A 14,926-nucleotide genomic window follows, 5' to 3' on the forward strand; every position below is an offset into this window, starting at 1 on the left:
AAAAAAAAAAAAAGGTCCTCCAAGGTCAAGAAGGGTGAGTGTTGACACGTCGTGGGGTTGTTAACCAATGTCATAAAACAATATGTGTACAGACTGTTGAATGAGAAACTCTTTGTTCTATAAACCTTCATCTAAAGTACAATAAAAAAAATTTTAAAAAATGTTTTGGCTTTTAATATAAATGGCTCAAAGAGACATAATAAAAATACATGAAATAGAATTTAAAAATCAACAAGATAAAATTATTATATCCTGCATAAGATGTTCCTCTCTTTATTTCCCCACTAAACTATTCATCCCACTACAAAACTTATCTTTGGGTAGATCAGTCTCGCTACTGGAGCCCACCTTTTATCTTCATCTTCCCACTACTCAAATATATTAGAAACTCGCTTTAATCATCCTGTTTTTCTAAGCATCAAGCAGAGTGCTTGGCACACGGTAGGCACTCAATAACTGTTTGCTCAGTGGATAAGTGAGAACCTTTTGAAGCTCCACCAATGAACTAAAGTCTTTGGAGAATGGATGATTAAAATAAAAAAACTGCGTCCAAGAATAAAGTAGTCTTTGAAGTTGAGTCTGTCTAAGAATCTAGCCTTACACATTATCCTGACATTTTATTGTATATCAATACCACTTTGAAACAATGATGTTATTTTATCTAGGCTTTTTATTTCTCTCAATCAAGATCAGGGAAAGACTCATAAAGTGGTTGTGTTAACATAAGACAGCAACTTAAAGTCTATTGCAAACTCAGGAAAACGAATTTTTCCACAATTACATGGATGCCTTATTCTTGCATATTCTCAAAAATTAAGAGGAAAACAGGTTCAAAGATTCATTTGCAATGCAGACTAAGAGATTTATTCCTTTTTTACTATTCCATAACAATATTCAGAGAATTAAAATAAAAATACATTCAATCCCTCAAAAAAGCATTATTATAAATTTTAAATAATCACCTAATAACAATCAGTACTTTTTACTTCTTTGTGGAGTAAAATATGTTTCTATCATGTCATATATATGTAGAGGTGATATTTTCTCTCAGTTTTTGGAAGTTTGTATGTATCCTACATTTTTCTCAATACTCTGAAATTGTCAGACTTTTTTTTTTTCCAATTGCAGTACCAATAAGTACCAAGGTTAACTGGTGAAAGCTTGAGCATTACAGGACGCTATTAAACTTATCTCTGACGCCCTAGAGGGTCGCTATGAGTCAGAATCGACTCGACGGCAATGGGTTTGGTTTTTGGTTTTTTTGCCTTACAAAACCTTCAACACCAGTCAGAGACTGCTCAACAGTTAGTGTTACTAGAATTATGCTACCAATTACAATCTTTTTGTCACCAATTGATCATTGAGTGTGATCTCTTGTGAGCCCTACAAAGAATTAAACAGAAAGTGATGGAGGTATTAAAGCTACTGTCAGTCTGTTTACCATCACTAAATGTCCAGGTCCCATCATACACATTCATACACCAGTCTTTCCCAGCCCTTACCACATGTGTAATTTCAATGGTGTGAAAATCTAATGTCTTCCTAACCCATTAGAGGAGCCCTGGTGGCTTAGTAGTAAAGAGCTCAGCTGCTAAGCAAAAGGCTGGCAGTTCAAATCCACCAGCTGCTCCTTGGAAACCCTACGGGGCAGTTCTAATAATTGTTTGTCCTGTAGGGTCGCTATGAGTTGGAATCGAACTAGATGGCAATGGGTTTGGTTTGGTTTTAACCCATTAGAAAACCCACTGGCAAATTTTTTTTATAAAGGACCAGATATTAAATATTTTAGGGTTTTGCAGGCTATAAACTCTCTGATGTAACTACTCAACTTTGCCCTTGTAACATAAAAGCAGAAATAAGACAATATACAAATGAACGAGTGTGGCTGTGTGTCGATAAAACTTTAATTTTAAAGTTTTAATTTTAATCTGAAATGTCAATTTCATATAGTTTTCAGGTGTCAAAAAATATTAGTCTTATTTTGATTTTTTTCCAATCTCACCTTGTAGGCCATACAAAAACAGGCGGCAAGTGGCTTTGGTCGTGGGTCATAGTTTGCTACATTAGACTACAAGCCCCATAAGAACAGGTCTGTATTACCTTCACTTGCCAACACAGATTCAGGCTTTGCGCAGCACCCTTTACATTGCAAGTATTCAACACTTACTTCTTGGTTGAATCATTCTTAAAAAAAAAAAAAAAAAATGGTTCTCTTAACGCTATAGTTAACTTATTTATATGTGAGTGAATTTGTTGGTACCCTTTTTTCTCTCTTTCTCTAAGACTCTACTAAGGTCTAAATGTGTTAGTCTTACAGGGGTAAGTTATTTTTATTAAGTTTTGGATATTTAGAAACTTAGCTTTCAGAGAAGAGCTCAGTTAAACAGGCAGAATGGTAAAAAGCCACCTAGCACATTATTAAAATTGTCACTGCCGCCAAGTTCCCAGCCCCAACTCTGAATGCAATAGTCAACAACTATTAAGGTTCAGAGGAACAATCTCATCTTTGGCTTTCTGGACCCGTCCTACTTTGTTCTGGTGCCAACTACCAATGTTTCCATTAAATTCCAGTGCTGTGCTCGAGCTCAGGCATCCATGTGGCATTGTGTCCCTCTGCATATTCAAGACTTGGCTGTGGTCTTGAACTATGTCTGGAGTGAGTGAGAGGGTACAGCCCTGAGCTAGATCCAAGGCCACAGTCACCCCTGCCAAAGGAGCCAACAATTCTATTACCTTCCGTCTCCGAAGTCTTTCCTTTAAATCACAGCTGTTTTCACCCTGCAGCATTATCACCAGCCCTTGCCACAGCTACTGTGCCCTAAAGATGATAGTCAACAGCAAAGAACAACCCTGCCTTTGTTAGACCTGCACTGTGGACCTATGCAAATCTATATAGTTTATAAATGTCCTTTAGAGGAAAATACAATGTTGCAAAAATCAAATAGAAGTTATAGAACAATAACATTTTAGAAAATGTTATTCTTTTTCACTTTGTATCATTTTCACATAAAAGGAAAAAAATCAAAACAAAGCATTAAAAATGAGCAATAGTATTCTATCAGCAATAAGCTGCATATTTTCTTGTACTTGACTATAAAAGCATTAAGAAGATAATTTTGTTGAAAAGTGTAACGATATGGATAGATTCTCTAACTTTCTAGCTATAAACTTTTCGATTTATTTAACTGTCAATTAACTTAAAATAATCTTATAATTATCTACATTCCTATGTAAACTGTCACTTAAAAATCAAAACTAAGCATTTCTTCTTTTGAAATTTTCTTTACAAATACAACCCTGGGCATTTCATATACTGTGTTCAATCCTACCTTTGGTACACAAAAACTATATTTAGAATTCTCAGTGGAACCCAGAGAGAGGAACTTTCTAGTATGTTCAGAAAATCTGGGAGAAAAAACTGTGAAAGACTGCATACTACTAAGTCCATTAAGGAGCCCAGGTGGCACAATGGTTAAGCACAGAGCTACTAACCAAATGGTCGGCAATTGCAGCAGTTCCGCAGGAGAAAAGACCTGGCGATCTGCTCCTGTAAAGATTACAGGCTAGGAAACCATGGGTCGGTTCTACTCTGTCCTATAGGGTCACTATGAGTAGGAATGGACTCAACAGCATGCAACAACAAATAAACTAATTAAAGCTCATTTCCTCCCTGTATCAAGTATTTGCTATTTATTCACCAAAGTAAATACACGTTGTTATTATTGTTAGGTACTATCGAGTCTGTTCTGAACAACAGGGACTCACAGGGACCCTGTATACAACAGAGGGAAATACTGCCCAGTCCTGCGCCATCCTCACAATCCTTGCTACGTTTAAGCCCATAATTGCAACCACTGTGTCAATCCATCTTGTAGAGGATCTTCCTCTCTTTTGCTGACCATCTACTTCACCAAGCATGATGTCCTTCTCTACTTCACCAAGAATGATGTCCTTCTCCAGGGACTGGTCCCTCCTGACAACATGTCCAAAGTATGTGAGACGAAGTCTCACCATCCTCACTTCTAAGGAGCATACTGGCTGTACTTCTTCCATGACAGATTCGTTCATTCTTCCTGAAGTCCATAGTATATTCAATATTCTTTGCCAACATTATAATGGAAATGCATCAATTCTTCTTCATTCTTTCTTATTCATTGTCCAACTCTCGCATCACGACTGAAAATACTATGGCTTGGGGCAGGCAAATCTTAATCCTCAAGGTGACATTTTTGCTTTTTAAGACCTTCATGAGGTCTTTTGCAGCAGATTTTCCCAATGCAATACGTTGTTTGATTTCTTGACTGCTGCTTCCATGGGCATTGATTGTGGATCCAAGCAAAATGAAATCCTTTTCAACTTCCATATTTTTTCCGTTTGTCATGATGTTGCTTATTGATCCAGCTGTGAGGATTGTTGTTTTCTTTATATTAACGTGTAATATATACAGAAGGCTGTAGTTTTCACCGGTAAGTGCTTCAAGTCCTCTTCACTTCCAGCAAGCAAGGTTGTGTCATCTGCATATTGCAGGTTGTTAATGAGTCTTCCTCCGATCCTGCTGCTGAGTTCTTCTACATATAGTCCAGCTTTTTAATTATTTGCTCAGCGTACAAAATGAATAAGTATGGTGAAAGGATACAATCCTGACATACACCTTTCCGGATTCTAAACCTTGCAGTATCCCTTTGTTCTGCTCAAATGACTGCCTCTTAATCTATGTCTAGGTTCCACATGAGCACAATTAAGTGTTCTGGAATTCTCATTCTTGGCAGTGTTATCCATAATTTGTATGATCCACACAGTCAAATGCCTTTGCATAGTCAACAAAACACGGGTAACATCTATCTAGTATTCTCTGCTGTCAGCCAAGATCCATCTGACATCAGCAATGATATCCCTAGCTCCTTGTCCTCTTCTATGAATCCAGTTTGAATTTCTGGCAGCTCCCTGTTACAGTGTACTGTCGTAACCATTTTTGAATTATCTTCAGCATAATTTTACTTGCATGTGATATTAATGATATTGTTTGGTAATTTCGGCATTCCGTTGGATCACCTTTCTTTGGAATAGGCACATACATGGATCTCTTCCAGGTTGGCCAGGAAGACGTCTTCCAAATTTCTTGGCATGAGCACTTCCAGCATTGCATCCCGTCTCAACTGGTATTCCGTCAATTCCTGGAGACTTGTTTTTTGCCAATTCCTTCAGTGCAGCTTGGACTTCTTCCTTCAGTACCATCTGTTCTTGATCCTATGCTACCTCCTGAAATGGCTGAACATCAACCAATACTTTGTGGTACAGTTACTCTATGTATTCCTTCCATCATCTTTTGATGCTTCCTGCATCGTTCAATTTTTTGCTCATAGAATCCTTCAATATTGCAACTCAAAGCTTGAACTTTTCCTTCAGTTCTTTCGGCTTGAGAAATGCAGAGCATGTTCTTCCTTTTTGGTTTTCTAACTCCAGGTGTTTGCAGTTTTCATTATAATACCTTACTTTGTCTTCTCAAGCCGCCCTTTGAAATCTGTTCAGCTCTTTAACTTCATCATTTCTTCCTTTCGCTTTATCTCCTCTACATTCAGGAGCAAGTTTCGGAGTTTCTTCTGACAAACATTCTGGTCTTTTTTTTTTTTTTTCCTGCCTTTTTAATGTTGCTATTTTCATGTATGATGTCTTTGACGTCATCCCACGACTCATCTGGTCTTCAGTCATTATTGTTCAATGAATCAAATCGATTCTTCAGATGGTCTCTAAATTCAGGTTGGGTATACTCAAGGTGCCTCTAGTGGACTTGTTTTCATTTTCTTCAGCTTCACCTTGAACTTGTATATGAGCAATTGATGATCTGTTATGCAGTCAGCCCCTGGTCTTGTTCTCACTGATGATATTGCACTTCTCTACCATCTCTTTCCACAGATGTAGTTGATTAGAATCCTGTGTATTTCATCTGGGGAGGTTCATGTGTATAGTCACTGTTCATGTTGTTGAAAAAAGGTATTTGCAATGAAGAAGTTGTTGGTCTTGCAAACTTTTATCATGCAATCTCTGATGTCATGTCTATCACCAAGGCCATATTTTCCAACTACTGATCTTTCTTCTTTTCCAACTTTCCTATTCCAATCACCAGTAATAATCAATGAATCTTGATTATATGTTTGTTCATTTTCAGACTGCAGAAGTTGGTAATCTTCAATTTTCTCATCTTTGGCATTAGTGGTCGGTGCATAAATTTGAATAACAGTCATATTAACTGGTCTTCCTTGTAGTCATATGGATATTATCCTAGCACTAACAGCACTGTGCTTCAGGACAGATCTTCAAGTGTTCTTTTTGACGATGAATGCAACATGTTCCTCTTCACTTTGTCTTTCCCAGAGTAGTAGATCATATGATTGTCCAATTCAAAATGGCTAATACTAGTCCATTTCAGCTCACTAATCCCTGGGATACCAATTTCAGCTTTTACAACTTCCAACTTTCCTTGATTCCTACTTCATACATTCCACATTCCGATTATTAATGGATGTTTGCAGCTGTTTCTTCTCACTTTGAGCGGTGCCACATCAGCAAATGAAGTTCCTGAAAGCTTGACTCCATGCACGTCATTAAGATCGACTCCACTTTGAGAAGGCAGCTCTTCTCCAGTCATATTTTGAGTGCCTTCCAACCTGAGGGGCTCATCTTCTGGCACTATGTCAGACAATGTTCCACTGCTTATTCATAAGGTTTTCAGTGGCCAATTTTTTCAGAAGTAGATCACCAGGTCCTTCTTCCCAGTCTGTTTTAGTCTGGAAGTTCCACTATAACATGTCCACCATGGGTGGCCCTGCTGGTATTTGAAATACCAGTGGCACAGCTTCCAGCATCACAGCAACATGCAAGCCACCAGAGTAGGACACACTGACAGACGAGTGTTGGAAAGTAAATAAATAAATATATAAAATTAAAGTATGTAGGTTGATTAAATAAAATTTTTTTAGGACCAGGTAATCACCATACAGAAAACTGAGAGACCCCTCCTGATACCAAGCTATAGTGGGGAAAATTTCAAGGACTTAATCTGAATAAAATGGAATCCTAGAGATAAGGCCGGCAAAATAGATAGAGTTCAGAAACCAGCAATACTGTGCCCCTGAAGTGATTCAACAAGTCCTAGGGAAGGTGTCTGAATGTCTGCCTCAACTCCTGGGATGTTCTGATTTCATTCCACCATGAAAGGGACTGTAGAATCTCAGGCATCACTCCTGTTTGCCCCATATGATACACATTTGACTTTATCTACAAAACTTGGAAGCATTTTTAAAAGGGATAGAAATGCTTCCGAGTTATTGTAATGAGTCAGCACATTAATGCTGACTCTACAGTTATCTGTATTAGATCTGACCTTGTCTGGGACACCGGCTCCACCTCACCCAACCCCAAATGTTACAGAATGGCCAGCTGACCAGAGCTAGTGAAAATTAGCTCTTCTGGCTTGTACTTAATAATTTAACATGAATCAATGGAAAATACTAAACTAGCCTTCCCAATCTTTTGTCCTTTATCACACTAGAAATTCACTGATAGATTTTTGACAATGGGTTGATGGTAGTCCATTCATAAAAGCCTAAGTTTTGTGGGCTTTGTTGTCGTTGTTAATAAAAGGACTGATTTTCATGAATTTGGATGAATTGTAAAAAAACATAGAGGTTTTAGAAGAAGTCTGATTTTATCTGCCAAACGTTTTCTAATATATGCACTAGAGAAAATAAATGTGGGAAATTCAAAGCATTTTTAAAGCAAGGGATTTAAATGTATTGTTTTTCTTGAGGGTAAATCTTTTAGGATACTATCTTCTAGAATTTCAAGTGTAACAGGAAAATGCGAGGTCGGTATTTCAGTATTCTAAACAGCATCCACGGACAAGACTATATTATTAGTCTTTTTAACAGCATATACATTCACATCATCTTGTTCTGGGCTTTCATACATATAAAGCATTTGCTACAGTGTCAGAAACCTCCTTGGTGCTCCATAAGTACAAATTCTTAGCTTTTCCTTGAAGGCTTTGGAAAGACTTTGTGATTTCCCAAGTCAAAAGTTAGCAAAACATTATACACCAGACAAAAGAAATCACTTCACCTATATGGGCTTGAGACTCAGCACAGTGAGAAACATCTCTGTAGGATACAGTTTTTAATAGCATGGAGCCAACCCTTTTAAACAGCAGGGCAGGTAAAGGAGCAAAAGACATCAAAGAACCAAGCGGTGTTTGTGGCATCTCTTTTCAACACAGTAGACCATAGGAATGTCCTTGATTTCTTTCTAGTCAACACATGATATTTGGTCCGCTCTATTAGACAGAGGTCACATCACTTCGTGCAGGAACCATGGATTTAAGGAGCAACTGGTATATATATCCTGACTCATAGTGACCCTATAGGACAGAGTAGAACTGCCCCATAGGGTTTCCAAGGAGTGGCTGGTAGATTTGAACTGCTGACCTGTTGGTTAGCGGCTGAGTTCTTAACAACTGCGCCACCAGGGTTCCCTATACTCATAATGCTGAGATGAAAACGAACTTTGCCCAATTCCAGCCCTTTGCTCATGGTCTGTCAGGGGTCACTGAAGAAGGGAAACAAGATTATTAACTCCCAGTTTTCAGAGAGTAGAAGAAGAATCAGCAAATTGTGCAACCATCTGGCCAATCCCACTCTGCCATCCCTGGTACGCACCCCTCACTCCCATCTCCCAACCAACAGGATCTGTGTTTCTTGCACCAGAAGAGACAATAAGTGTGGTCAGGTGTTGAAAACTGCCACGGAAGACTCTTTCCTTTACCATGCCATTTTCTGGCATCTTGTCAGTTGGCTTCCAAGTCTCAGAGTTCACTTTGTAAAATGAATTAATTTATATATATATATATATATATATAAAATTTGATGATAGTTGCAGGCTCAGCACTCTCAACGTTAGAAAATGAGAAGCCTTACTTATTGCATTTGTTTTTTAATTGTCTGCCTTTAAAGAATAAAGACTTTTGTTCTCCTGGTTGCCACCGTGGGTACCGCTTATGTCCTGATGAGCAGATCAACGTAAAGGAGTAAAATATCTTAAGACATATAGAGACTGCACACGTCATTTCATGTTTTCTCTATTGAAGGTATTGCTTATTTCCAAATGTATAAATAGTGTGCACCTCGATACAATCAAAGACTGAAAAAAGCAGAAAGATATCACTTGAAAAACACTTGGGAAAAGAGAAAAGAAGAAGAAAAACAAGGCCTTTGAGATGGAATCTATAATGCAGTGCTTAATTTCACATGACCTTCACAAATAATGAATCACATGTTTTACAACATTTTACCAAGGTGCTATTTTTTAATAAATCCTCTTTGTTTTGCTTTCTTTGTGTCGTAGAATATACACAAAGAAAAGAACAATGGTGGGAAATTCTGTCCTGGTGATCTGAAGTGCTCTCATTCGCATGCTGAGAAGTGTTATAATGAATATTTTTGGCATCAGCTGGTAATAGCAGCTTGGTACTAGCAGCACTTGATTCAAAATGTCATATGATACAATAATACCCAAACTGAGCGCACAGAGGGGGGGGAAAAGTCATGCAACCTGTCATAGGTACAGCAATTTTTCATGAGTATTCGGGGAGAGAAATGTAGAACTAAAAACCTGAAACCTGAAAGATTAAAAATTAATAAATAAATATACACTCAACAGCCACAAATACCAGAAAAAGAACGATCAACTAATGGAACATAGCCATGTTTATGTAATCATAACACAAGTGGTTTTTTCAGTTAAAATCTTATGGCATATACTGGCCAATTACCTGGTAAAACAACTCAAGTATCAAAGTCTATGAGAAAACATATTTACGCAAATATGATCAAATATCTTTCCTATTAACTTTAAAAAAATAGTTTTCTTAAAATAATAGTCTTTTTCTCCACTGTTTAATCTTGTTTTGCATTGGTTTTTCTCCCAAAGTAGATAGAAAAAAAAAACTTGCTTCCTGAATATGATTAGGTTAACTATTAAAGTTACCTTCTTTAAAATTTTTAAAAAATATTCACAATACTAACACTAACTTTAAAAATAAATACATTCCAAATATTAACTCGATGGATATTTCTTTAATCCCTTGGCATTCCTTTGTCTTGTACTTTGTCATTTATGTTTGAATATTTGAGCATTTACTGGGTTATAACTAGTGTTTGTCCCCCTCCTATTTCACTCCCACTACTTTTCCAATTGCCATAATAGTTTTTTGTTTGTTTTTTCATCGATTCTCTTAGTGACTTCTCCCTAATTTAATTTAAAAAAAATACTTATAGTCATACTGCCTTTATCCACATCCTGGCTCCCTCAAAACTAGCTGTATGAACCCTGTTAAGTCATTTCTTCTCTCTGTGTCTTGACTTCCTTATCTGCCTTATAAGGTAGAAGAAGCCAACTTAGGATACTATCTGGCACAGAGTAATCTCTGTGTAATTGTTCTCATCTTGCAAGCTGAAATGAATGTGAACACATTATTATTCAAAAATATTTTAAAATATCTATTTTTATTGGGTTATTTTCCCCCATTAGTCTATGGATTACTTTAACAAGTAATTGATTGATTAATTTGGCTATGCATAGGATTTTAGAACCAGAAAGAACCCTAAATATCATGTTGCTCAACGTCTACATTTCTAAAAACCAAAAAAACCAAACCAATTGCCATGAAGTCAATTTTGACTCATAGTGACCCTATAGGACAGAGTAGAACTGCCCCATAGGGTTTCCAAGGAGCAGCTGGTGGATTCGAACTGCCGAACTTTTGGTTAGCAGCCTTAGCTCTTAACAACCACGCCATCAGGGCTCTTTAGTGGCCATCAATTCTTTCTTTTCCTTTTATTTGTACAGTACTGTGTGGTTTATAATACATTTGCACTACTATATCCTGTGGATCCTAAAACCACCTTTCTAGAGGTAGGTAAGGCAGTTATTATTGTCCTCTCATCATGCCCCAGGAAACTGAGAGTCAAAGGTTAGGATCTTGTCCAGGGTCAAGGAATTAGAAGTGACAGAGAGAAACATAAAGCCAAGTCTTTTGATTCCCCCACCCAAAGATGTTTTCACAGTGCCATGCTGTTCTCATAGGTTGCTTCATACGACCTACGTTATTAGTCTAAGCAAACACCTTGACAATGGGCAGAGCACCAAAGCAACAACGTAGGAGCAGTAAAATAATGCCTGAATAGGCAGAAATCCATTTACAGCTCTCAGTAGGTCAAGGTTAAGTTCACTACGTGATGGAGATAGTACAGAAATATATGCACTAGTTCCATATTCAGACAAGACAGAGCTGAAAAATGAAGTCCATTTGAGCTAGAGAAGAGAAAACCATGAAAAGAATGGGCCTCAGTCTTATTTTCATTTCATATTGATAAGGTAGGATAAATTATCTGGACCACTGTTCCTGTTCCTTTCTGAAGGTTAGAAAACCACCGCTATTTAAGAAAGGTCAATGAATTTCAACTCTAAAATGAAAAGTTTTCACATCCCCTTCATAGAAATTTAGAAAAAGGGAAGTTTGTACAACATTCTCATGGTGTCTGCTAGACGCCCAAAGACAACAGGTGATCTCTGAGCTTTAGAGATCTCTTCAAGTTCTATATTAAAATGTTTTCTAATAGATTGACATGGTGTAGGAGTCTGGTTCTTTATAAAAAGACTGCTTCTTGGGTTTTGTGCAACTATTGTAAAGTATAAGATCATGGACTATTGGAGTTTTTATTATGGGATATTCTTAGGTAAATGGCACAAAACACCTCTTGACACCATAGTGGAATCACTTTCTATCTTAAGTGTGGTCTGCAGTATGGAGCTACGGACTAATCAATGCTTAATTGGCCTTGGACATCCACTCATATGCTCGAAGGCAATTGTCAAACAAATTTTTGCTAAAAGCACTCCAGAGTAGTAAGAAAAAATTTAAATTGCCATCAAAATGCTAACCAGAGATTCAAATAAAACTGAACAAACAGTCGAATATTTAGTCTTGAGCAAGAAATCCTGATCATGCAACAGTAGATGCACAATTATGCAACCATAGTACTATTTGTCCATCGAAATCACTTCTCCATTAGTGATGAAAAAGGTAACACTGAATGAGGGCGAAGTGTGCACAGCCTGGCAAAGGTAAATGATGTCATTAAAATGTACACAAGAAAAAAGGATCTTTTGGGAATTGCTATGACGTATATAATTTTGAAACCACAGCAACAATAACCAAAAAACTTATGTGCAGGTATATATATATATATATATGTATGTATGTAGACATACATGTGTATAGGTATGCATATGTGAGTAAATGTGTGTGCATATTTAGGTGTATGTAAATGTATATGCATGTATGTGACTGTAAGCACTTACGTTCATATGTATAATAAAACATCTGGGGGCACAAGTACAGATGCTTCTTAGACATAAACACCTCACAGGATTGGTTTTCTGAGTTTGAAGGCTTAGTACCACAGTCCCGTGGGATATCTCTGTCAACTAGCATAAGATAGTTCATAAAGTTATGTTCTACATCCTAGTTTGGTGAGTACTGTCTGGGGTCATAAAAGCATGTGAGCAGCCAACTAAGATACAACTATTGGTCTCTACTCATCTGGAGCAAAAGAGGTGGAAGGAAAACAAAGGCTCAAGGAAGAAACTAGTCTACAGGACTAATAGTCTACATGAACGACGGCTTAATCTACCCTGAGACCAGAGGAATTAAACGGTGTTTGGCTACCACTACTGACCATTCTGATCAGGGCCACAACAGATGGACCCTGAAAGAATGGCAGAAAAATGTGGAAGAGAAACTCAAATTCCTAAAAAAATCATATTTACTGGACCAGTTGAGACTGGAGGACTCCCCAGAACTTTTGCCCTGAGATACTCTTTAAAACTTGAAACAAAATTAGTCTCTGATATAATCTTCCAGCTGAATAACAGATTGGCTCAAAAATATAAAGAATATCACCCGTGAGTACTGTGTTCCTTTAAAAAATCATCTGTATGAAGAGGGTTCTGGACAGAGCTGGAGAAGGTTGTAGAACATAATTCTAACTCACAAAAAAAAGACCAGATTTACTGGCCTAAAGGAGACTGCAGAAACCTCGAGAATATGGCCCCCAGACACCCTTTTAGCTCAGTGGTGAAGTTACCTCTGAGGTTCACTGTTCAGCCTGGGAGTAGACAGCCCCGTAAAACCAAATGAGACTAACGAGGTACAGGAGTCCAGTGACAAGGGCCAGAAGGCAGAAAGGGATAAGGAAGCTGGTGATAGGGAACCCAAGGTTGAGTAAGGATATTGTTGATGTGTTGTAAGATTGTTAACCATTGTCATAGGGCAACATTTGTAGTAACTGTTAAATGAGAAACTATTTTGTTCTGTAAGCCTTCATCTTAAGTGAGAATAACAGCACAATTGGAAGAGCGTAGTCAATGTCACTGAACTGTGCATGTAGAAATTTTTGAAACGGTGTATCTTTGGCTATGTGTATTTTCACCAAAAAAAAGGTTGAGAAGTTAGAGGGTTGATATGTTGTGGGGTTGTTAACCAATGTCATAAAACAACATGTGTACTACTGTTTCATGAGAAACTATTTGTTCTGTAAGCCTTCACCTGAAGTACAAAAAAAATCATCTGTACGAGACCAAATGGTCAACAGTTACTTTAAAACAAAGATGAGGATGTAAGGGGGCAGGGAAACTAGATTAATGGAAACAGAACAACCAGAATGGAAATATTGAGAATGTTCATGCATTGTGAAGAACGTAACCAATATCACTGAACAACTGGTGTAGAAATTGTTGAAAGAGAACCTAAACTGCTGTGTAAACCTTCACTGAAAACAAAATAAAACATTATTAAAAAAAAATGCCGCCCCCCCAAAAGATTTAGAGCCTATCTTTACTTCAGTTAACTATTAAAGCTCAAGAAACATGAAAACAAGACAGAAAAATTAGAATTCAGTAGCAGTGCCAAGATGACTTCAGGTGTACTTCTTTAGCTAGTCACAAAGTTCTAGTAAAGAGGTAAAACTACCTAGCTCTATCATGGAGAGTGTGGTTGAAAGAATTTAGCTTTTTGCACCTGTTCCCATTTCAGTGTAGTAAACCACCCTGTTATAACAATCACACAAAATACAGCAGAAGTTCTCTTACCTGTGAGCTACCTACTCAAATCATTTAATTTATCAAAAATGTTTTCTGGAATAATTTTACAGTGGAGAGACCTGGCTACACTCCCTTGGCCAGGTGATCAAGGTCAACATCAGCAATGATAAGTCACTGATAATGGTACCCTTGATATGCTGTGATGATTCACTTTACCTCTGGGGCGTTCCTCCCCAAAACCTATAACCCTAGTCTAAAAAGGCAGCTGTCATGGAGTCAATTCCAACTCATGGTGACCTCATGGGTATCAGAGTAGAACTGTGCTACATAGGGTTTTGAACAACTCATTTTTCAGAAGTAGATTGCCAGGGCTTTTTTCAAAGACGACTTTGGGTGGACTCCAACCTCCAACCTTTTGGTTGGCAGCTGAGTGCACGCTAACTGTTTAACTCTTCACACCACCCGGGGACTCACAGCCCATTCTAAACATGAGAAACCTATCAGACAAACCCAAATTGAGGAACATTCTATATTCTTGACGAGTACTCCTCAAAACTGCCAAGGTTATCAAAAACAAGGAAAGTCTGAAAAACTGTATCATGTATAGGACCCTCAAACAGAAAAGGGACATTAGGTAGAAACTACTGAAATTAAAATATAGACTTTAGTTACACCATGAGTCAGAACTGACTCGACAGCAACTGTTAGCCCCTGTCTGAGTGGCTCCAATGGTTAAGGCACTGAGAGGTGCCTCATAGGAAGTCTGGTGATC

The 14,926-nt window shown here is 37.7% G+C and overlaps 1 protein-coding gene across 6 annotated transcripts in view; it reads right to left on the reverse strand.

The window, feature by feature from the left end:
• The window catches only part of FGF14 (fibroblast growth factor 14), a 729,160-nt gene that overhangs the window by 597,989 nt on the left and 116,245 nt on the right, over window positions 1-14,926 (reverse strand). The window contains exon 2 of one of the 6 annotated variants that reach the window (XM_023738535.1): window positions 9,604-9,670. The exons of the other annotated variants lie outside the window; for them this stretch is intronic. Within the exon in view, the coding sequence (XP_023594303.1) occupies window positions 9,604-9,610 (7 nt within the window). The 5' untranslated portion in view covers window positions 9,611-9,670. The remainder of the gene's footprint in view (window positions 1-9,603; window positions 9,671-14,926) is intronic. 6 annotated transcript variants of the gene reach the window in all.

The sequence above is a fragment of the Trichechus manatus genome, unplaced genomic scaffold (assembly GCF_000243295.1).
Source record: "Trichechus manatus latirostris isolate Lorelei unplaced genomic scaffold, TriManLat1.0 scaffold00118, whole genome shotgun sequence".
Taxonomy (NCBI): domain Eukaryota; kingdom Metazoa; phylum Chordata; class Mammalia; order Sirenia; family Trichechidae; genus Trichechus; species Trichechus manatus.